Source organism: Emys orbicularis, chromosome 2, assembly GCF_028017835.1.
Source record: "Emys orbicularis isolate rEmyOrb1 chromosome 2, rEmyOrb1.hap1, whole genome shotgun sequence".
NCBI lineage: Eukaryota > Metazoa > Chordata > Testudines > Emydidae > Emys > Emys orbicularis.
In genome coordinates, this window is record NC_088684.1 from 169054834 (window position 1) to 169072166 (window position 17333).

The following is a 17333-nucleotide window of genomic DNA, read 5'->3' on the forward strand; positions in this document are numbered from 1 at the left end:
CATAGAAAATAATATTAACTAAATAAAGGGAAGATGAAAGATTCTAGTAAGCAGCTGCATTACGGTAATGTAATCATAAGTCATGCTGTTCCCTAGTTTTCAGAAGTATTCAGTGTGAGTGTGATCAGAGAAAAGCAAATAGCTATGACTCATCAATGTCAACATGATCAAAGCTGCTGTTCTGCATCAGGAAACACATCAATTATAGAGAGTCCTGTTCTAAGGACTGATGTAAAGTCCACAGTGACTAATGTTGTACCAAAATACTGTCATCAGTCAAAGCAGTAACTTACGTTTATCATGAAAAATGAACATATAAAACAAACTTAAACTTTCTTCAGTAATTCACCCAATCTACACAAAGCAAGGATCACACCCATCAATTTCACCCCTCAACATGCTGGAATTCCTTGGAAAGGGGGCTCTGAAGGAAATGTCAGACACTAGAAAAATCTTAGTCATGTAGGGCTAGATCCACAGAGGGATTTAGGCATGGCAGGGCTGAGTATTATAGTGCCTACCCTTTAGGCATCCTGTCACCTAGTAAAAATAACAGGAGTACTTGTGGCACCTTAGAGACTAACAAATTAAATCTAAGGTGCCACAAGTACTCCTGTTATTTTTGCGGATACAGACTAACACGGCTGCTACTCTGAAACCTGTCACCTAGTAGAATTCACAGCCCCAGGTTAGGCACCCAGGCTCCCTATACAATGTCTGGGGAGAGTTAGGTGCTTAAGAATGGGATCCTTTGGCAATGTCTACACTACAGAGTTTTGTCGACAAAAGTTACGTCGACAACCAAAAAACGCTATAGTAACATCGCTATTGCATGTTCACACTACGCTCCCTCTGTTGGCAGAGCACATCCACACCTAGTGCTCTAGCATTGACAGTGAGAGTGGTGCACTGTGGGTTCCTATCCCACAGTCCCACTCACCACCTTATGCTGCTATGACTTGTGGATTGGCGGAATGGATCGCAGCGCATCATGGGTGTGGGCTCAACGTCCCATGATGCATTGTTTTCTGTCCCAACATTCCATGGTCTTCCAGCCATCTGTGTGTGAAAGGAGGGATCCTAAACTGCTCTCCAGTGCTCTGCTAGTTGTCATTAACACATCGCGGTTGGCAGTTTAGTTAATTATAAAGTTTCTAACTGAACAGTATTCAGAGTTGCCTGACCTGCTGGGTGACATGGATAGGAGTGACATATGATTACTTTTGGCATTCACGGAACAGCTGCACGCAGTGGACTGGCGCTTTTGGGCTCGGGAAACAAGCACTGAGTGGTGGGATTGCATCATTATGCAGATCTGGGATGATGAGCAGAGGCTGCAGAACTTTCAAATGCGGAAAGCCACCTTCCTGGAACTGTGTGCAGAGCTTGCCCCAGCACTGCGGTGCAAGGACACCAAAATGAGAGCTGCCCTCTCAGTGGAGAAGCATGTGGCGATTGCAGTATGGAAGCTGGTGACTCCAGACTGCTACTGGTTGGTTGCTAATCACTTTGGAGTGATGAAGTCGACTGTTGGGGCCGCTTTAAGGCTAGTGTGCAAGGCCATTAATCACACCCTACTGCGAAGAACCATGACTCTTGGCAATGTGTGTGAAATAATGAATGGCTTTGCGGAAATGGGTTTCCCTAACTGCAGAGGGGCGATAGATGGCACACACATCCCAATTTTGGCACTGGATTACCTTGCAACGAAATACATCAATAGAAAGGGGTACTTTTCCGCAGGCATTTCACTGACTGTCAGGATGGTTGTGAACCCATTGGACTTGGATAGTTCTACTACAAAGGCTAAGACTGTCCAGGGGCCAGGTGGAATCTCAAGGAGTTGTGGGAGTCCCAGGGATTTATTGTGCAGTGCCTTGGAGCAGGCACATATATTGCAAGAGGCTGCATAGGCCTGCACTGTGTCCTGTAAGCAAAGTCACTAGAAGAAATGAATTTTAAAGTGGCCAAAATGTTCTGCCACAGGGGAATCATGGCATACCTGTAGGGCGGTAGCCTCAGAGGTCCAAGGGGACATATATATGCCCTTTTACATAGGTTACCCCATCTAGGCCCTTGTGGGGTTCCTTACTTATGGTTTCCTGGTCAGCAGGAGGGATCCCATGCACAGAGGCTGATCTTATGAGGGTGAACAGATCTTGGGGAGGAGCTACACCCAGAAAGTTCTGAAGCTTGAGGATGCAGGAGGTTTTCAGTTTCAGGTCAGTGTAATACTCACTCTTCTGGGACAAAGCATCAGCTTTGCTGATTTTGGTTACTGGGCAACAAGAGATTACAAAATTAAAGTGCAAAAAGAATAAGGCCCACTGAAGTTGTCATTGGTTGAGGACCTTAGCCCTATGCAGATATTCAAGGTCCTTGTGGTCAGTGTACAGCTGGACAGGAAACTGGACCCCTTCTAGATAGTGGCACCACTTCTGAAAAGCGGTCTTAATTACCAGTAGTTCTTTGTCTAAAATGTTGTAGTTCTTCTGTGGGGGTTTGAGTTTTCTGGAATGGAAGGTGCAAAGATGTAGCAGTTGTTGAGGACCATGCGTTTGGGATAGCACAGCTCCGATCGCTAAGTTGTAAGCATCTGCCTTGAGGATGAAGGCTTGCATGGTGTCGGGATGGACCAATATGGGAGCAGTCATACAGGCGAGCTTCAATTGTTTGAAGGTCTACTGGACCTCAGGAGAGAATTGGAACCTGATGTTTTTGAGGAGCAGGACAGTGAGAGAGTTGATCCACTCTGAGAACTTCAGAATGAACTGCTGATAGGAGTTTGTGAACACCAAAGAGCATTGTAGTTCATGAACATTCTATAGTGCTGCACACTGTATGGATTCATTTTGATACCAGCAGGAGAGAGGATGAAACCTAGGAATTCTATGGAGGACTGATCAAAAGCACATTTTTCTAGTTTGGCATAGAGGCCATGTTGGCATAACCTGTCCACAATGGAACAGACTTGCATGGTGTGCTCTTCAGCATTGTCTGAGAAAATAAGCATGTCATCCAGCTATTGGTCCAAATGTCCTAGAGTACATCATTTATAAATTGATGGTTGGTGCATTTATCAACCCAAATGGCATCACAAGATACGCAAAGTGTCCATAACGTGTTCAAAAGACGGTGTTCCATTTGTTCCCAACTCTAATGCATACTAGGTTGTAGACCAGTGGTTCTCAACCCGCGGCCCATGGGCCGCATGTGGCCCAATTAGCACACAGCTGCGGCCCAGCTCAGGAGTCGGGGTTGGGGCTCCGGCTGCCCCCGGCCCCGTGCAGCGGCAGGGTCAGGGTCCCGGTTGCTCCCCCCGTGCAGCGGCAAGGTCAGGGGCAGGGCTGTCAGCTGCCCCCCGGCACCATGCAGTGGCATGGTCAGGGTCTGGGGTCCCAGCTGCCCCCCGGCCTTGTGCAGCGACAGGGTCAGGGTCTGGGGTCCCGGCTGCACCCTGGCCCCACACAGTGGGGTCCAGGATCCCTGCACAGTTGGGGTCTGGGTCCCTGCCACCTGCCCCGCGTTCTGCTTCTGGCCTCATTCTGTGGAGGGGTCTCTGGGCAGAGGGGTCCGTGATAGCAGCCAGCCAGGAATTCCTCTAGTTCAGTAGTTCTCAAACTTATTTGATTGTGTCCCCCTTCTTTGTGTCTGTAATCGTCTGTAATCCCTGTCCCCACCCCCCCAGTACATATACTGCCATCCAGCTCTGAAGGCAGCAGTAGCAAAGAAGTAAGGGTGGCAATGTGAAAAGTGATATTCTTCAATTCACTTTTCACAGCAGACTTAGCGCTGCATTGCCATCCTTACTTTATTGTGGCTGCTGCCACCGCGAGGCTGACAGCTGAGCCCCGCTGCGTCCAGGTGAGGGATCAGGGGTGCGGGGAGAAGCAGAGCCTGAGTTCAGGCTGCCTCCTGGTGAGGGAATGGGAGGGAAGGAGAGCCTGAGCCTGGGTGGTGGGCTGTCCCCTTTTATCCCCGCCTCCTGGCTGTGCATGGCCCTTCTGCGTGTGCCCCAACCACCCGGGGCCGAGAGCCTCTTTAAAAAAAATAAAAGCGCACAGCTCATGCCTCCCTTGACACATTCCCATGCCTCCCTTGAGAGGCCCACCCCATAGTTTGAGAACCACTGCCCTAATTGCTCAGACAACTTCCTGATGTTACTTCCTCATTTATATAGAACCCCTCAGCCAATCAGGGGGCTGAATGTTTCACCCAATCGTGAGCTTTAGGGGCAGGGTCTTCTGCAAGCTAACCTTTCACTGGACCCTTCCCTGGTTTCTCACGTGAGCTGCTGTGTGGCAGTCACGGCCTGGGCACTTTCCGGGGACCCATGGGCCTCGGTTCAAGGTCTATGATCCCTCACATTATTCAGCTGCAAAAGATCTACTGAGCCTCTTGGTACTGTCCTCACCAGTCATCCAGACCAACAGTGCCCTGCTGGCTCCATCACATGTGGTGCACACATTGGCACCCATGTTGGTGCTGGTGACCTCATGTCTGGTACTTCTTTTCTCAATCTCCTCAATGTTGGCTCCAGGGCCACTGGTAACTGCTCCACCTCAGTGTACAGTACTGGTAGCTGGGAAGCCCCTGATGTTGCTACTAGTACTGGAGTCCTATTGTTGATCACAGTCCTGATCTCCAGTGACACCACCTGGTACCACACCACCACGACTTTCTTAATACTCCGACTCCTCAGAGTGCAAAGTGGGTTCTTGTGTACTCCCACTTCAGGGAATCTATAGTGTCCTCCAGGAATTGTTCCCCATCCTGTAGACATTATGCTGACAAGAGCAGGTTGAAGGACTGGAGTGCCTGATCTAGGTGCAACTGGCCTCTGGTTCGGTATCAGCCCCATCATTGGCCTTACTGGGTACCTTGGGGGATGCTGCCAACATTCAGGTCCTCGTTTCCTCTGTGATACAGAAATATATCCCCGAGAGGGAGGGGAAGTTTGCCCATGCTATATTGATAGGCAGATCGAGGTCAGGGTCAGTACTGAGCTCTTCATTAGCAGGGAAGACCAGGACTGCCTGTTACCTGCATTAGACACCTGCCATCTGCATCTGCGGTTCAAGACCAGCCTCAAGAAGGTAATCCCCTGCCTCCTCGGAACATCTCATCCTTGTTACCAGATGAGGAAATGTCTTCTTTAGTATTAGATGATTTTAAGTTCTACCAAGATCTCCTGGATGGTTATGTCCTTTGATGTACAAATGGAGCTTGTGGAGGAGAATCCTCGTAAGCTCAGACATTTTACATCCTGCCATGGTAGGGAAAGTTGCCCTCCCTATAAATGAGGCAGTAATGCAGCCTATTAAGACCTATGGCAAACCCCATCGTCCATCACGTCTGTGGAGATTGTGCATGGAATGCAAATACCAAGTTCCATCCCAAGGGTTTGAACAGTTCTATGAGCATCCCACTCTGGGCTCTCTGGTAGTAAATGAAAGACACTTAAGGTAGAGCAAAAGCTACCCCTAAACAAAAGGATGCAAAGAAATTAGAACTTTTCAGTGGAAGGTTTATTTTTCTGCAGATTTACAGCTCCCTGTTGACTGTTATAATTATTCAAACTTGGACATAGGAGGCTATGTCCAAGTTCCTCAGTAAGCTGCCTGAAGATTCTAGAGGCAAGTTCCTGTCACTTCTGGTGGAAGGTTGGCAGGTCTTCAGGTCGGCTCTGCAGATTTCAGACTCAGCTTCCAGCATTGCAGTGACAACAGTAACCATGCACTTCTCATTCTGGCTCAAGTTGTTGGGGATCCCTGCAGAAGTAGGCAGACTATTGAAGACCTCCCCTTTGAGGTCCGTGCTTTGTTCTCCTCTAGACTGAAGAAGCACTGCATATATTAAAAAATTCTAGGGCAGTGTTAAAATTTCCTTCCCCAAAGATAACAATGTTTTGGCCTCAATTTCAGTATTATATGCCTAGACGGGTTCAATAGATTCCACGGCCAGAGGGACCATTGTGATCATCTAGTCTGAGCTGCTGTATAACAGGCCATAGAACTTTCCCAAAATAATTCCAAAATCATATCTCTTGGAAAAGCATCCAAACTGGATCTAAAAATTGTCAGTGTTGGAGAATCCACCACAATCATTGGTAAATTGTTCCAATGGTTAATTACTCTCATAATTAAGAATTGACACCTTATTTCCTGTCTGAATTTGTCTAACTTCAATTTCCAGCCATTGGATCAAGTTATACCTTTCTCTGCTAGATTGAAGAGCCCTTTATTAAATATTTGTTCTCCATGTAGATACTTACAGAATGTAATCAAGTCACCCTGTAGCGAGGTTGAGACTCACCACCACGGCACCTCCAGCTGGTCGTCCTGGGAATTAGCTCTTCCAGCCCGGAGCGCCCTCTGCAGGCCGGTGTCTTGCCTGCCACTGGCCCCTGTGTCCCTCCCGGACCCCGATGCCCCTCTATGTCAGGGTTCTGCCCCCAGTTGTAACCCATGATATGGGTCTCCCCACCCCCCCGCTAACCTTCTCTAGCCCGAGAGCTAAAGAAAAAAAAACAACTTGTAAATTCCCTTGCGGTAGTTTAACTATTCTGCCTTCAGGCACAAATTCCTTTCCTTGTCCTTGGTTGGTATTGCTGCCACCACCAAGTGATTTACACAAAAATTCAGGGGAGGGTACTTGGAATCCCTATCCCCCCAAAATATTCCCCAAAGCCCCTTCACCCCCTTTCCTGGGGAGGCTTGAGAATAATATACCAACTAATTGCCTTAGCAACGTGAGTATGGACCAGACCCTTTATCTTTAGGATACTAAAATCAATCAGGTTCTTAAAATAAGAACTTTATAATAAAGTATCAGAGGGGTAGCTGTGTTAGTCTGGATCTGTAAAAAGCGACAAAGAGTCCTGTGGCACCTTATAGACTAACAGACATATTGGAGCATAAGCTTTCATGGGTGAATACCCACTTATCAGATGCGTCTGACGAAGTGGGTATTCACCCACGAAAGCTTATGCTCCAATACGTCTGTTAGTCTATAAGGTGCCACAGGACTCTTTGTCGCTTTTATTATAAAGAAAAAAGTAAAAGACTCACACCTGCAAAATCAAGATGGAAGGTAACTTTACAGAGTAATAAAAAGATTTAAAACACAGAAGAATCCCCTCTGGACTCAGCTTCACAGTTACAAAAACAGGAATAAAACTACCTTTGTAGCATAGGAAAATGTACAAGCTAAAACAAAAGATAGGCTAGGAAATGCATTAGTTTTACTTACAATTTCTGTAATTTTAGATGGATCATTCCAGGTATGTTTTCAGGAGATGTTGTACCTGCTTGGTCTCTCCCTCTGTCCGGAGAGGGAACAAAACAAAGAGAGATGCAACAAATTCTCCTCCCCTCCCCCAGATTTGAAAGTATCTTCTTTCCTCATTGGTTCTTCTGGTCAGGTGCCAACTAGGTGATTTGAGCTACTTAACTCCTTACATGTAAAGTGATTCAGTATTGCTGCCAAGGATGGATTTTATGCTACCCTTTTCTTTATATTTATGACAGGCCATCTTCCTCATTTGTGGTATTTTGTGGCTTTTTGGGCATCTAGTAAGGTGTTCTTAAATGATTGCCAATTATCATTCACATTTTCTGATTAAATTCTTCCTCCCAGCTGATTTGTCTCATAATTGTTTTCAGCTTCCTGGACCAAGGCAAAAAACACAAGTAGTAAAGGAGATCCCCATCATCTGCCTCAGTTGTTGCTTCATCCAAACAGCCCTAGGCCTGTTTGACTCCTGAATCAAGGATAGCATACCGACCATACTGGATCTCACCAACAATCTCCTCCCTCCCCCCACAGGAGCAAGTTGTCACAGTTCCTGAGCATGTCCATCACCTCAAACAAGTGTGTTCTGAGCATGGTGGAATTGGAATATACCCTGCAGTTCCTGGCTATGTCTACATGGCAGCTGGGAGTGCGATTCCCAGCACAGGTCATGCTAGTTGTGTTCAAGCCAGCATGCTAAGTATAGGAGGGTAGCTGTGGTTATACAGACAGTAGCTCGGTCTAGCTGCCTGAGTACGTACCCACCCAGACCCTCTTGATACGCATCTGTGCTACCCTGGCTACACTACTATTTTTAGCGCACTAGCATGAGCTGCAGTGTAGATGTACCGCTTTACTTCCCCATTCCTAACTTCCCTCCTTATTCCTTTTCAGAGACCCATCACATGAATCTGCACTAAGACAATAAATGCAGTCTCTTCATTTTTGGGGAGCTACCGAAGAAGTGCCACCTCAGTATCAGAGCAGGGTGTTCTATTCCCACTACTTCCTAATACCCAAAGCAAAAGAAGGTCTCAGGCCCATTCTAGACCAGAACTTGAACAAATTAATGAAGAAACTATGGTTCCGTATGGATTCCCTTGCAACTATTATCCCTTCATTAGATCTGGAAGATTGGTATGCGGACTTCGAGTTGAGGGATGCTTATATCTACATGGTGATCCACCCTAGCCACAGAAGGGTTGTAATTTTTAAGGGTTGTAATAGGAGGAGACCACTTCCAGTTCACACTCCTTCCCTTCAGCCTATCATCTGTGCCAAGGGTTTTCACCAAGTGTGTGGTTATGGTAGAAGCCTACCTCCACCATTAGGATGTCCAGATGTACTCTTACTTGGATGATTGGTTGGTGCAGGTTCACTCCTGTAAGCAACTGGAAAGAAGTATCCATGGGATGCTCCATCTGCTTTGTTGAGGTTAGGCCTGGAAGTGAGCAAAGACAAATTGATCTTCACACCCCTACAGGGAATAGAATTAGTTGGGACAGTCCTGGTCTCAACCCTAGCCACGGGATTTCAAGGTATATGAGACCTCTGCAAAGGTCATTCCCAAACCTCAGTGAGAAACTGCCTCATGCTCCTGGGGCATATGGCTGCACACACTTATGTGATTTCCCCCATACGAGACTGTATTGTTGAGGTTTACAGGCATGGCTTAGGTCAATGTACCATCCTAAGGACAGACGTGTGTATATTTCAGACAAGATCCAGTTGTTGTTGGGTTGGTGGATGAATCAAGACAACATTGGCACACAGCTCCATTGCACCTGGCTGCAATCTTAGTATTTCTCCCCCATGCTATGGCTAGGACTGTATTTGCTAACCCTATGACTACCAGGCTCCTAAAAGGCTTAGAAAGATTGTTTCCACCTGTCAGAGACCCTACTGCACAATGGGATTTGAACTTGGCATGATCAGTCCTTATGGGTCTCTGTTTCAAGCTGTTAGCCATTGTTATATCTCTTGACAAGGTGGCCTTTTTAATAGCCATCACCTCCACAAAGAGAGTTGGGGGAGGTACATACTCTGGTACACAGTGTTTTACAAGGCAGCTTAGGCCACACCCTAGGTTACTCTCCAAAATGGTATCTGATTTCCACCTCAATCAGTCAATATATTTACTGATCCTCTTTCCAAAGCCACATGCTCACAAAGATGAACAAAAGCTCCATATTTTGGATGTTCATTGAGCCTTGGCCTTTTTCCTAGATAGAACGAAGTCCTTTTAGGGCTCTTCTCAACTGTTTGTCTCTGTGACAGGGTTGGGACTCACCACCGCAGCGCCTCCTACTGGTCGTCTCGAGAATTAGCTCAGTCCAGTGGAGCGCCCTCTCCTGGTGGTGTCCCGCCTGTTGTCTCACCCTTGGTTGGCGTCTGAGCCCGCATTGCTCTCCAGTTCGCGGTGTCCTCTTCAGGACCACTGCCCTCCGGCAGTGCCCTTAGTCCATCCTCGCCCCATTCCAGGGGGGGGGGGGGAAGAATCAATCAGCTGTCTCTCTGCACCCCAGCCACCATGTCCAACCACACACCCCAAAGTCTAATCCCTCTTGTCAGGGATCTGGCGTAGTCTATAATGGCTGCTCCCTATGGCCGAAGGCTGGGTGTACTGCAAGGGGGGAATGGGGGGGAGACGCAGGTCCACCCTCTACTCTGGGTCCTGGCCCAGGGACCCTCTGGCGGCAGCCTCGCTGTCCTCCTTCTCTCCCCTCGTCTGTCCACTTCCCTGGGCCGCTTCCCCTACGGCCCCTTGCACCCGCTAGGCCCTTCCCTTCAGGGCCTGCAGTCTGGCAGACACCGGGCTAGAGCTCCCTTCTGCTCCCCGAGCCTGGCCAGCACTGCGCTGTCCATGGTGCCAGTCTCCCAGCTGGAGACACACCTTCCCCTCTTGAAGGCCTGGGACAGACTGACTGCTCCCTTCCTGAGCAGCCTTTTTATAGGGCTGAGCCAGGCCCTGATTGGCTGTCTCCAATCTGGGCCCCGATTGGCTCCCACTAAGCCCTTCTCTGATTGGCTGCCTGTCTGCGCAGGTGCACTGGCCTGCCGCAGCCCACACTCTCAGGGAGTGGGGCAGTCCGCCCACTACAGTCTCCTATGCAGAACAAATAAGAGGGCTTTCTGTAACAGCGCAACAGCTTTCCAAATGGATCACCAGCTGCATTGCCATGTGCTACAGAGACAAAAATCATCAGCCTCCACAGCATTAATGGGAAACATCCCTATTGTGTACAGCTGTAGAGTGGCGTTATGGTCTTCAATCCGCATATTTGCCAGGTATTATGCAATTACTACTCCATCAGGGAAAGACATGAATATGGGGAAAGTGGTCCTGAAGTTCCTCTTCCAATGAGACTTCTAACCCCACCTCCATCAATAACACCTTGGGAGTCACCTAGTGAGGAAAAGAGCTTCAACTTCTCCCCTCAAGGAGCCGCCAAAAAAGAAGCGGTCTCCGGCCCGCTCCTCATCCTCAGTACTGACCACATCGCAGCTGAGTATTTACGAGGCCCCAGGATCTTCAGGTACCATGTGTATCATTAAAGCTAGTGACTCTAAGTGGGCAGGCACAGAAACCTATCTCCTCCACTACGGCACTGACAGACCCGCCTAAAGATGCGGCACCGAAACGCTCCACTCAGATTGTTGCACCACCTCCTGTCCCAATAGTGCAGAGCACTCCGATGTTGGCACCGACAACTACGATTACATCAGCACTGCCAGCACCAACCACCTTGGTACCAAAACCATCGGCACCACACCCTTTTCTATATCATGTGGACCTGCAGGTCTCATCGATGCTGGAATCACTTCTCTTCAGCACCGATGTTTCTCTGGCATGCACGGCACTGTGTCAGCCCACTTCACCTCTGGCTTGTCCAATCTGTAGTGAGGAAGAAGATACTGAAGAGGAGGGTGCTTTCTCATCTCACCACTCCTCTCCCATTGAATCCACTGCAGCGTTGGGTCCAACTGTACAGCCTACGGCTCACCACAGAGCTGACATCCATGGATGCCACTGCCTATGCCATTCCCCACTCAGTGGCCCTACTGGGACCTCTTGGGGCATATAGGAGGCAGTACACCAGACCCCAAGCTGATACAGGGAGAGGCTTAGATCTCCCCCACCACCCACAGTTGCTGCACCTTCACAGCCCCCTGAAGAAAGCTTTGAAGAACAGGAGGAGGCCCAGGAACAAGACACAACATCAACATCCAACAATTCTTCCTCATCCTCAGACAAGGCCATAATGCCACTGCCATCCATAGCAGCGGACAATTTTAAACATTTTCAAGAACTCTTTAAAGAATTGCAGATACCCTAGAGATCTCTCTGGAGGAGGTCTTGGAGTCTCAGCACAAATTACTGGACAGTCTCCATATATCCTCCTCATAAAAAATTGCACTTCCCATAAACGATGCACTCATGGAGCTGGCCAAAAACATATGGCAGACCCTGGCTACAATACTGCCCACCTGCAAGAGAGCAGATAAAAAGTACTATGTTCCCTCTAAAGGACTAGACTTCTTATTTTTTCACCCCACAGTGTACTCGCTAGTGGTCAATGCTGTCAACCACTGAGGCAGACAACAACCTTGATCCCCTTCATACGACAAAGAGTATATTTCTTACATCTCTTTGGCCACAAGGCCTATTCATCCACCACTCTTCAATTCTGGATTGCTAATTACGCTGCCCTAATAACAAAATACAACCACACAAATTATTCTAAACTCACTGAATTTACTGACGACATACCAGAGGACAAAAGAGACCAATTTAAGTCCATCATTTTGGAGGGCCATCTCCTAGCTAGAATTGCCTTAGAGGCATCTCTACATGCAGCTTATACCCGCTCCACGGCCACTGCCACAGTTATGTGCCAGGGTTCGTGGGTTCCACCTGTTCTCCTTCTAAAGGGAAATACAATCTACTGGGCAGGACCTCCCATTAGATGTATGGAACCTGTTCGCAGCAAAAACCGATGAGTCCCTTCATACCCTGAAAGACTCAAGGGCTACACTTCACTCCCTGAGGGTAAATACTATCCCACTCAGCGTACAAGGTCTATCCCGTATGCCTCACAACAGAGGGACTACGACACACAAAGGCAAAGACAAAGGCCTCCAAAGCGTCACCAACTTCCAACTCAATCATCATCATCGCATCAGCCCTCAGCAAAACAACAATTTTGAGAGTTTGGTCAAGGGCCAGAAAGATCTCCCTCATTCTTCAGTGCTGACACAATCACTAACCATCCCCCTTTTGGATACTGGTTGGCCCCTTTCTACCGAGCATGGCAATCCATCACTATGGACAAATGAGTTCTGGAAATAATTCATTCAGGCTATATGATACAATTCATCTCTATCCCCCCTATCCAACCTCCCTCTCCATCCCTTTTCAAGGACCCCTCTCATGAACAACTTCTACGGCAAGAAGTAAACCACCTTCTACATGTGGGCACTGTGGAACACATACCATCACAAGGCAGAGGGAAGGATTTTTACTCCCACTATTTCTTAACCCCCCCTGCTCCCTGCCTGCCCCAACCCCTCTCCAAACCCCTGCCTCCTGACAGCCCCCCCCGAACTCCCGACTCATCCAACCCCCCCAGCTCCTTGTCCCCTGACCACCCCCTCCAGAGACCCCCCCACCCTAACTGCCCCCCCCCAGAACCCTCCTTGCTCCCTGTCCCCTGACTGCCCTGACCCCTATCCACCCCCGCCCCCTGACAGACTCCGGGACTCCCATGCCCCATCCAACCCCCCTGCTCCCTGACTGCCCCCTTCAGAGACCCCCAAACCCTAACCACCCCCCCGGGATGCCACCCCCTATCCAACCCACCCTGCTCCCTGTCCCCTGACTGCCCCCACCCCGTATCCAACCCCCCCAGACCCAGACCCCTTATCAGAGGCTCCTAGCAGCATGTTTTGCTCCGCGCAGAGCCAGACACGCTGCCCCGCGCATGGGTGGCAGGGCTCTGGCTGGGGCTGAGGGGTTTGGGGCATTGGAGAGGCTCAGGGCTAGGGCAGAATGGCAGGGTAAGGGCAGCCTGCCCTGCCATTAGGGGATGGCAGGCACTAGGACCCTGGGGCAGCAGACAGCAGTTGAACATAGGAATGTGCTACACCGGCAGCACAAGCAGGCACAGGAGAGGCGCGCGCCGCTTTCTTCCAGACAGGGACGCGGCGGGGCAGGGGGGGAGACCCGCGGGGGGTGGCAGGCGGGGGCCGGGGCCTGCTCCAGGCAGGGCCGGGGGAGAGACTCAGCTCAAAATATTGGTGGAGCAGGGCCCCCAGCCCTGAATATTCCTGGAGCATGGCTCCGGGGGAGGGGCCGGCGGCTTGCTGCGCCGGGAGAGTGGAGTCATTTGCCCACCCCTGCATTAGGGTGTGCCTGGGCACACCCGGCACACCCCGTGCGCACGCCTATGAATACCACCAGCACTGGAACAGGGGGACTGGTTTTTGGCCGTCAACCACCAAGACACCTATTTTCACCTAACCATACCTCCCGCACACAGGAGGTTCCTCAGGTTTACTCTGAGAACAGAACACTATCAATACAAGGTTCTGCCATTTGGCCTTTCAATAGCATCTAGGGTGTTTTCCAAAGTGCTTGCAGTAGTGGCGGCACACCTCCGCAAACAGAGAGTGACAATTTCCCCTATTTGGACGATTGGCTCTTAAAAGCACCCACCTGGGAAGATGCCATAGAGACAACGCACATGATGATTACCCTCTTCTCGCAGCCGAGATGACAACTCAACGTACAAAAGTCAACACGGACACCCGTGCAGAAACTGGACTTCATCGGGGTGCGTCTCAATGCTCTAGAGGCCAAAGCGTCACTACTACCAACAAGATTCCCTCACTATAGTCAATCTGATCTCCATGGTATTGAACAGCTCACAATTATCGGCACGGATCTGCCTCCAACTATTAGGCCTTATGGTGGCAACCACATTCATGATACAACACGCGCTGCCTTCAGGGCTGGCTAAGAACTATCTACATACTGCACAAACACAGCCTAAACAGATGCCTCGTAATGCCACTCAGAGTCAAAGACTTGCTACTCTGGTGGACGCAACCCAACAATGTGTGCATGGGTGTGCCTTTCACTCAAACCACACCTTCAATGATTCTCACAACCAATGTCTCCTTGATAGGCTGGGGAGCCCATATACAGCACCACACAATTCAGGGCAGCTGGTCTCCCGCCAAGACACTGCTACACATAAATCATAGAAGATTAGGGTTGGAAGAGACCTCAGGAGATCATCTAGTCCAACCCCCTGCTCAAAGCAGGACCAACCCCAACTAAATCATCCCAGCCAGGGCTTTGTTGTCAAGCCAGGCCTTAAAAACCTCCCTAGGTAACCCATTCCAGTGCTTCACCACCCTCCTAGTGAAATACTTTTCCCTAATATCCAACCTAGACCTCCCCCACTGCAACTTGAGACCATTACTCCATGTTCTATCATCTGCCACCACTGAGAACAGCCGAGCTCCATCCTCTTTGGAACCCCCCTTCAGGTAGTTGAAGGCTGCTATCAAATCCCCCCTCACTCTTCTCTTCTGCAAACTAAATATGCCCAGTTCCCTCGGCCTCTCCTCATAAGTCATTTGTCCCAGCCCCCTAATCATTTTTGTTGCCCTCCGCTGGACTTTCCCCAATTTGTCCACATCCTTTCTGTAGTGGGGGGCCCAAAACTGGACGCAATACTCCAGATGTGGCCTCACCAATGCCTAATAGAGGGGAATAATCACTTCCCTCGATCTGCTGGCAATGCTGCTACTAATGCAGCCCAATATGCCATTAGCCTTCTTAGCAACAAGGGCACACTCTTGACTCATATCCAGCTTCTCCTCCACTGTAATCCCCAGGTCCTTTTCTGCAGAACTGCCACTTATAGCCTGTCAGTCCCCAGCCTGTAGCAGTGCGTGGGATTGTTCCATCCTAAGTGCAGGAGTCTGCACTTGTCCTTGTTGAACCTCATCAGATTTCCTTTGGCCCAATCCTCCAATTTGTCTCGGTCACTCTGGACCCACCAGCATATCTACCTCTCCCCCAAGCTTAGTGTCATCCGCGAACTTGCTGAGGGTGCAATCCATCCCATCATCCAGATCATTAATGCCCCCTTTTAGAGTCGGATGTGTCTTCTGTACCCCCCACTACCATCCTGGTTCTCCTATAATGGGAGATTATGCCAAGGATCCCTGCTGTATCAACTACCATAAATCCTTCCCAGTTATAGACTACCCCAACACTGTCTGCATTGCCTGTGGGAAACCCACATCTTTTCCAGGTGCAGCATCTGCAGGTTGTTCCAGAGTAAGACTAAGCAGTTGAGGAAGTTCCAACTCCGAAAATTCCTCATGGAGCACTCCATGAAAGCAGGAACAACCTCTGAACAGGAAGAACTCCCTGTATGTCATTCTGAAGAAGATAGGAGTAGCCCCTCCTCTTCAGTTCCAACTGGTTTCAAGTCCTCCACCTCCCCTCCACCTCAGAGAGATTTGGGCGAGCAAAGGCAGGGCAGACGGGGAAAGGGAGACATAAGCATTCCCCTAAGCACGAGGGGGATGGTTTCCCCATCCAAGTCCTCTAAGAAGAGGCAAAAGTCCCTGTCCCATACTAAGACAGGAGTGACTTCGTGCTCCAGGGTGGGACTGGCTGGTCCAGAAAGGATTGGACTGGAACTTCATTGAAGGTCAAGACCGCACCACCTTTCGGTACCTGGAGTGGTACCTCAGCATTGAAAACAACTTCATTGGTACTGCCAGATTTGATATCCTCTACTTTGATGCTTCAAGTTATGGAAATGACTCTCTCCACTCTGGCTCACTTCTTGGCACCAGGTGATCTTATGTGCTTCTGGACCCAGAGTCCTAGCTACTCTTTGGATTCCCACACCTGGTACCAGGACATCAGTCAGTACTGATCTTTTGGGGGCACCCCTCACCATTCCCATCTTTGAGCTTGAGTCATTGATGGTACCATTGACGAGTAGGGTCAGGTCATCGCCACCTCTGGTACCGAGAGTTCCTCTGTTGAATCCAGGTTCAGAATCCTTGGAGTTGGAAGAGATCTGTGGGGAACAGCCATCCTCAGTCTGTGCCCCAGGGGCTCCTTGCAGGGGTTAAGCCTAGACAAGAGTGTCAGGAGTCTCCAGGGGATCTCAGTACTCCCACATGAGAAAATACCCTCCCTATACTTATTGGACAGCAACCTGGGGCCTGTATTGAGGGGATATGAGGTCCTAGAATTGTCTAATGTACCCACCCCATGGGATCGGGGACTCACAAAGACCTAGGAAGAGCACATTCAGCTTCCTCAGGAGTCACAACAGCAGCATCACAGGAGACAGGAGCAACAGGAACTAGAGGTCATCAGACCAGATGACCTTGTCCTCTTCTCCAGAGGAGGTGGTGATTCCAGTTTCCCCACCTCACCTTGACAAACCTAAGGGCTTCCAGGACTTGCTTAAAGGGTGGGATAGGTATTACAAATCCCCCTAGAAAAGTCCAGGAAGCCCCCCACAAGCCCACATGGAGGAGCAGGTATTGCAAGGGACATGGCCCCTCAAAAGTCTATACTCAGCATCATCGTGTTGTAACTAAGAGTTGTCAGGCTGGTGTACAAGCAGTTTCCCCCTTACATCCATGACTAGTCAGATCAGGTAGTATTGGACAACATGATGGCGGTCTATTACATCAACAAATAGGGAGGAGATTGCTCCTTGCAGCTTTGTGCAGAGGCTATCATCCTCACCAGTTGCAACTGTTGCATACCTATGCAGATTACCCCGACTACTGCCAGTTTACCAGGAATCCAGAACACCCTGGTGGACTCTTGACCAGACATTTTTCATGCTCTGTGGAGTGGGAGTTGCATGACCTGATTCTAATGGAGATGTTTAAGGTGTGGGGTCTCCCAGCCATGGATATTGTTGCATAACATTTGAACAAAAAATGCAAAGAATTCTGCTGTAGAAGGGGTTGTAGCCCAGGCTCCATGG

The 17333-nt window shown here is 49.4% G+C and overlaps 1 protein-coding gene across 1 annotated transcript in view; it reads left to right on the forward strand.

The window, feature by feature from the left end:
- Positions 1-16177, forward strand: part of MAJIN (membrane anchored junction protein) — a 96726-nt gene extending 80549 nt beyond the window's left edge. The window contains exons 11-12 of the mRNA XM_065400048.1: positions 10975-11042; positions 15978-16177. Of these exons, the coding sequence (XP_065256120.1) occupies positions 10975-11042; positions 15978-16177 (268 nt within the window). The remainder of the gene's footprint in view (positions 1-10974; positions 11043-15977) is intronic.
- The last annotated feature ends 1156 nt before the right edge of the window (positions 16178-17333 follow it).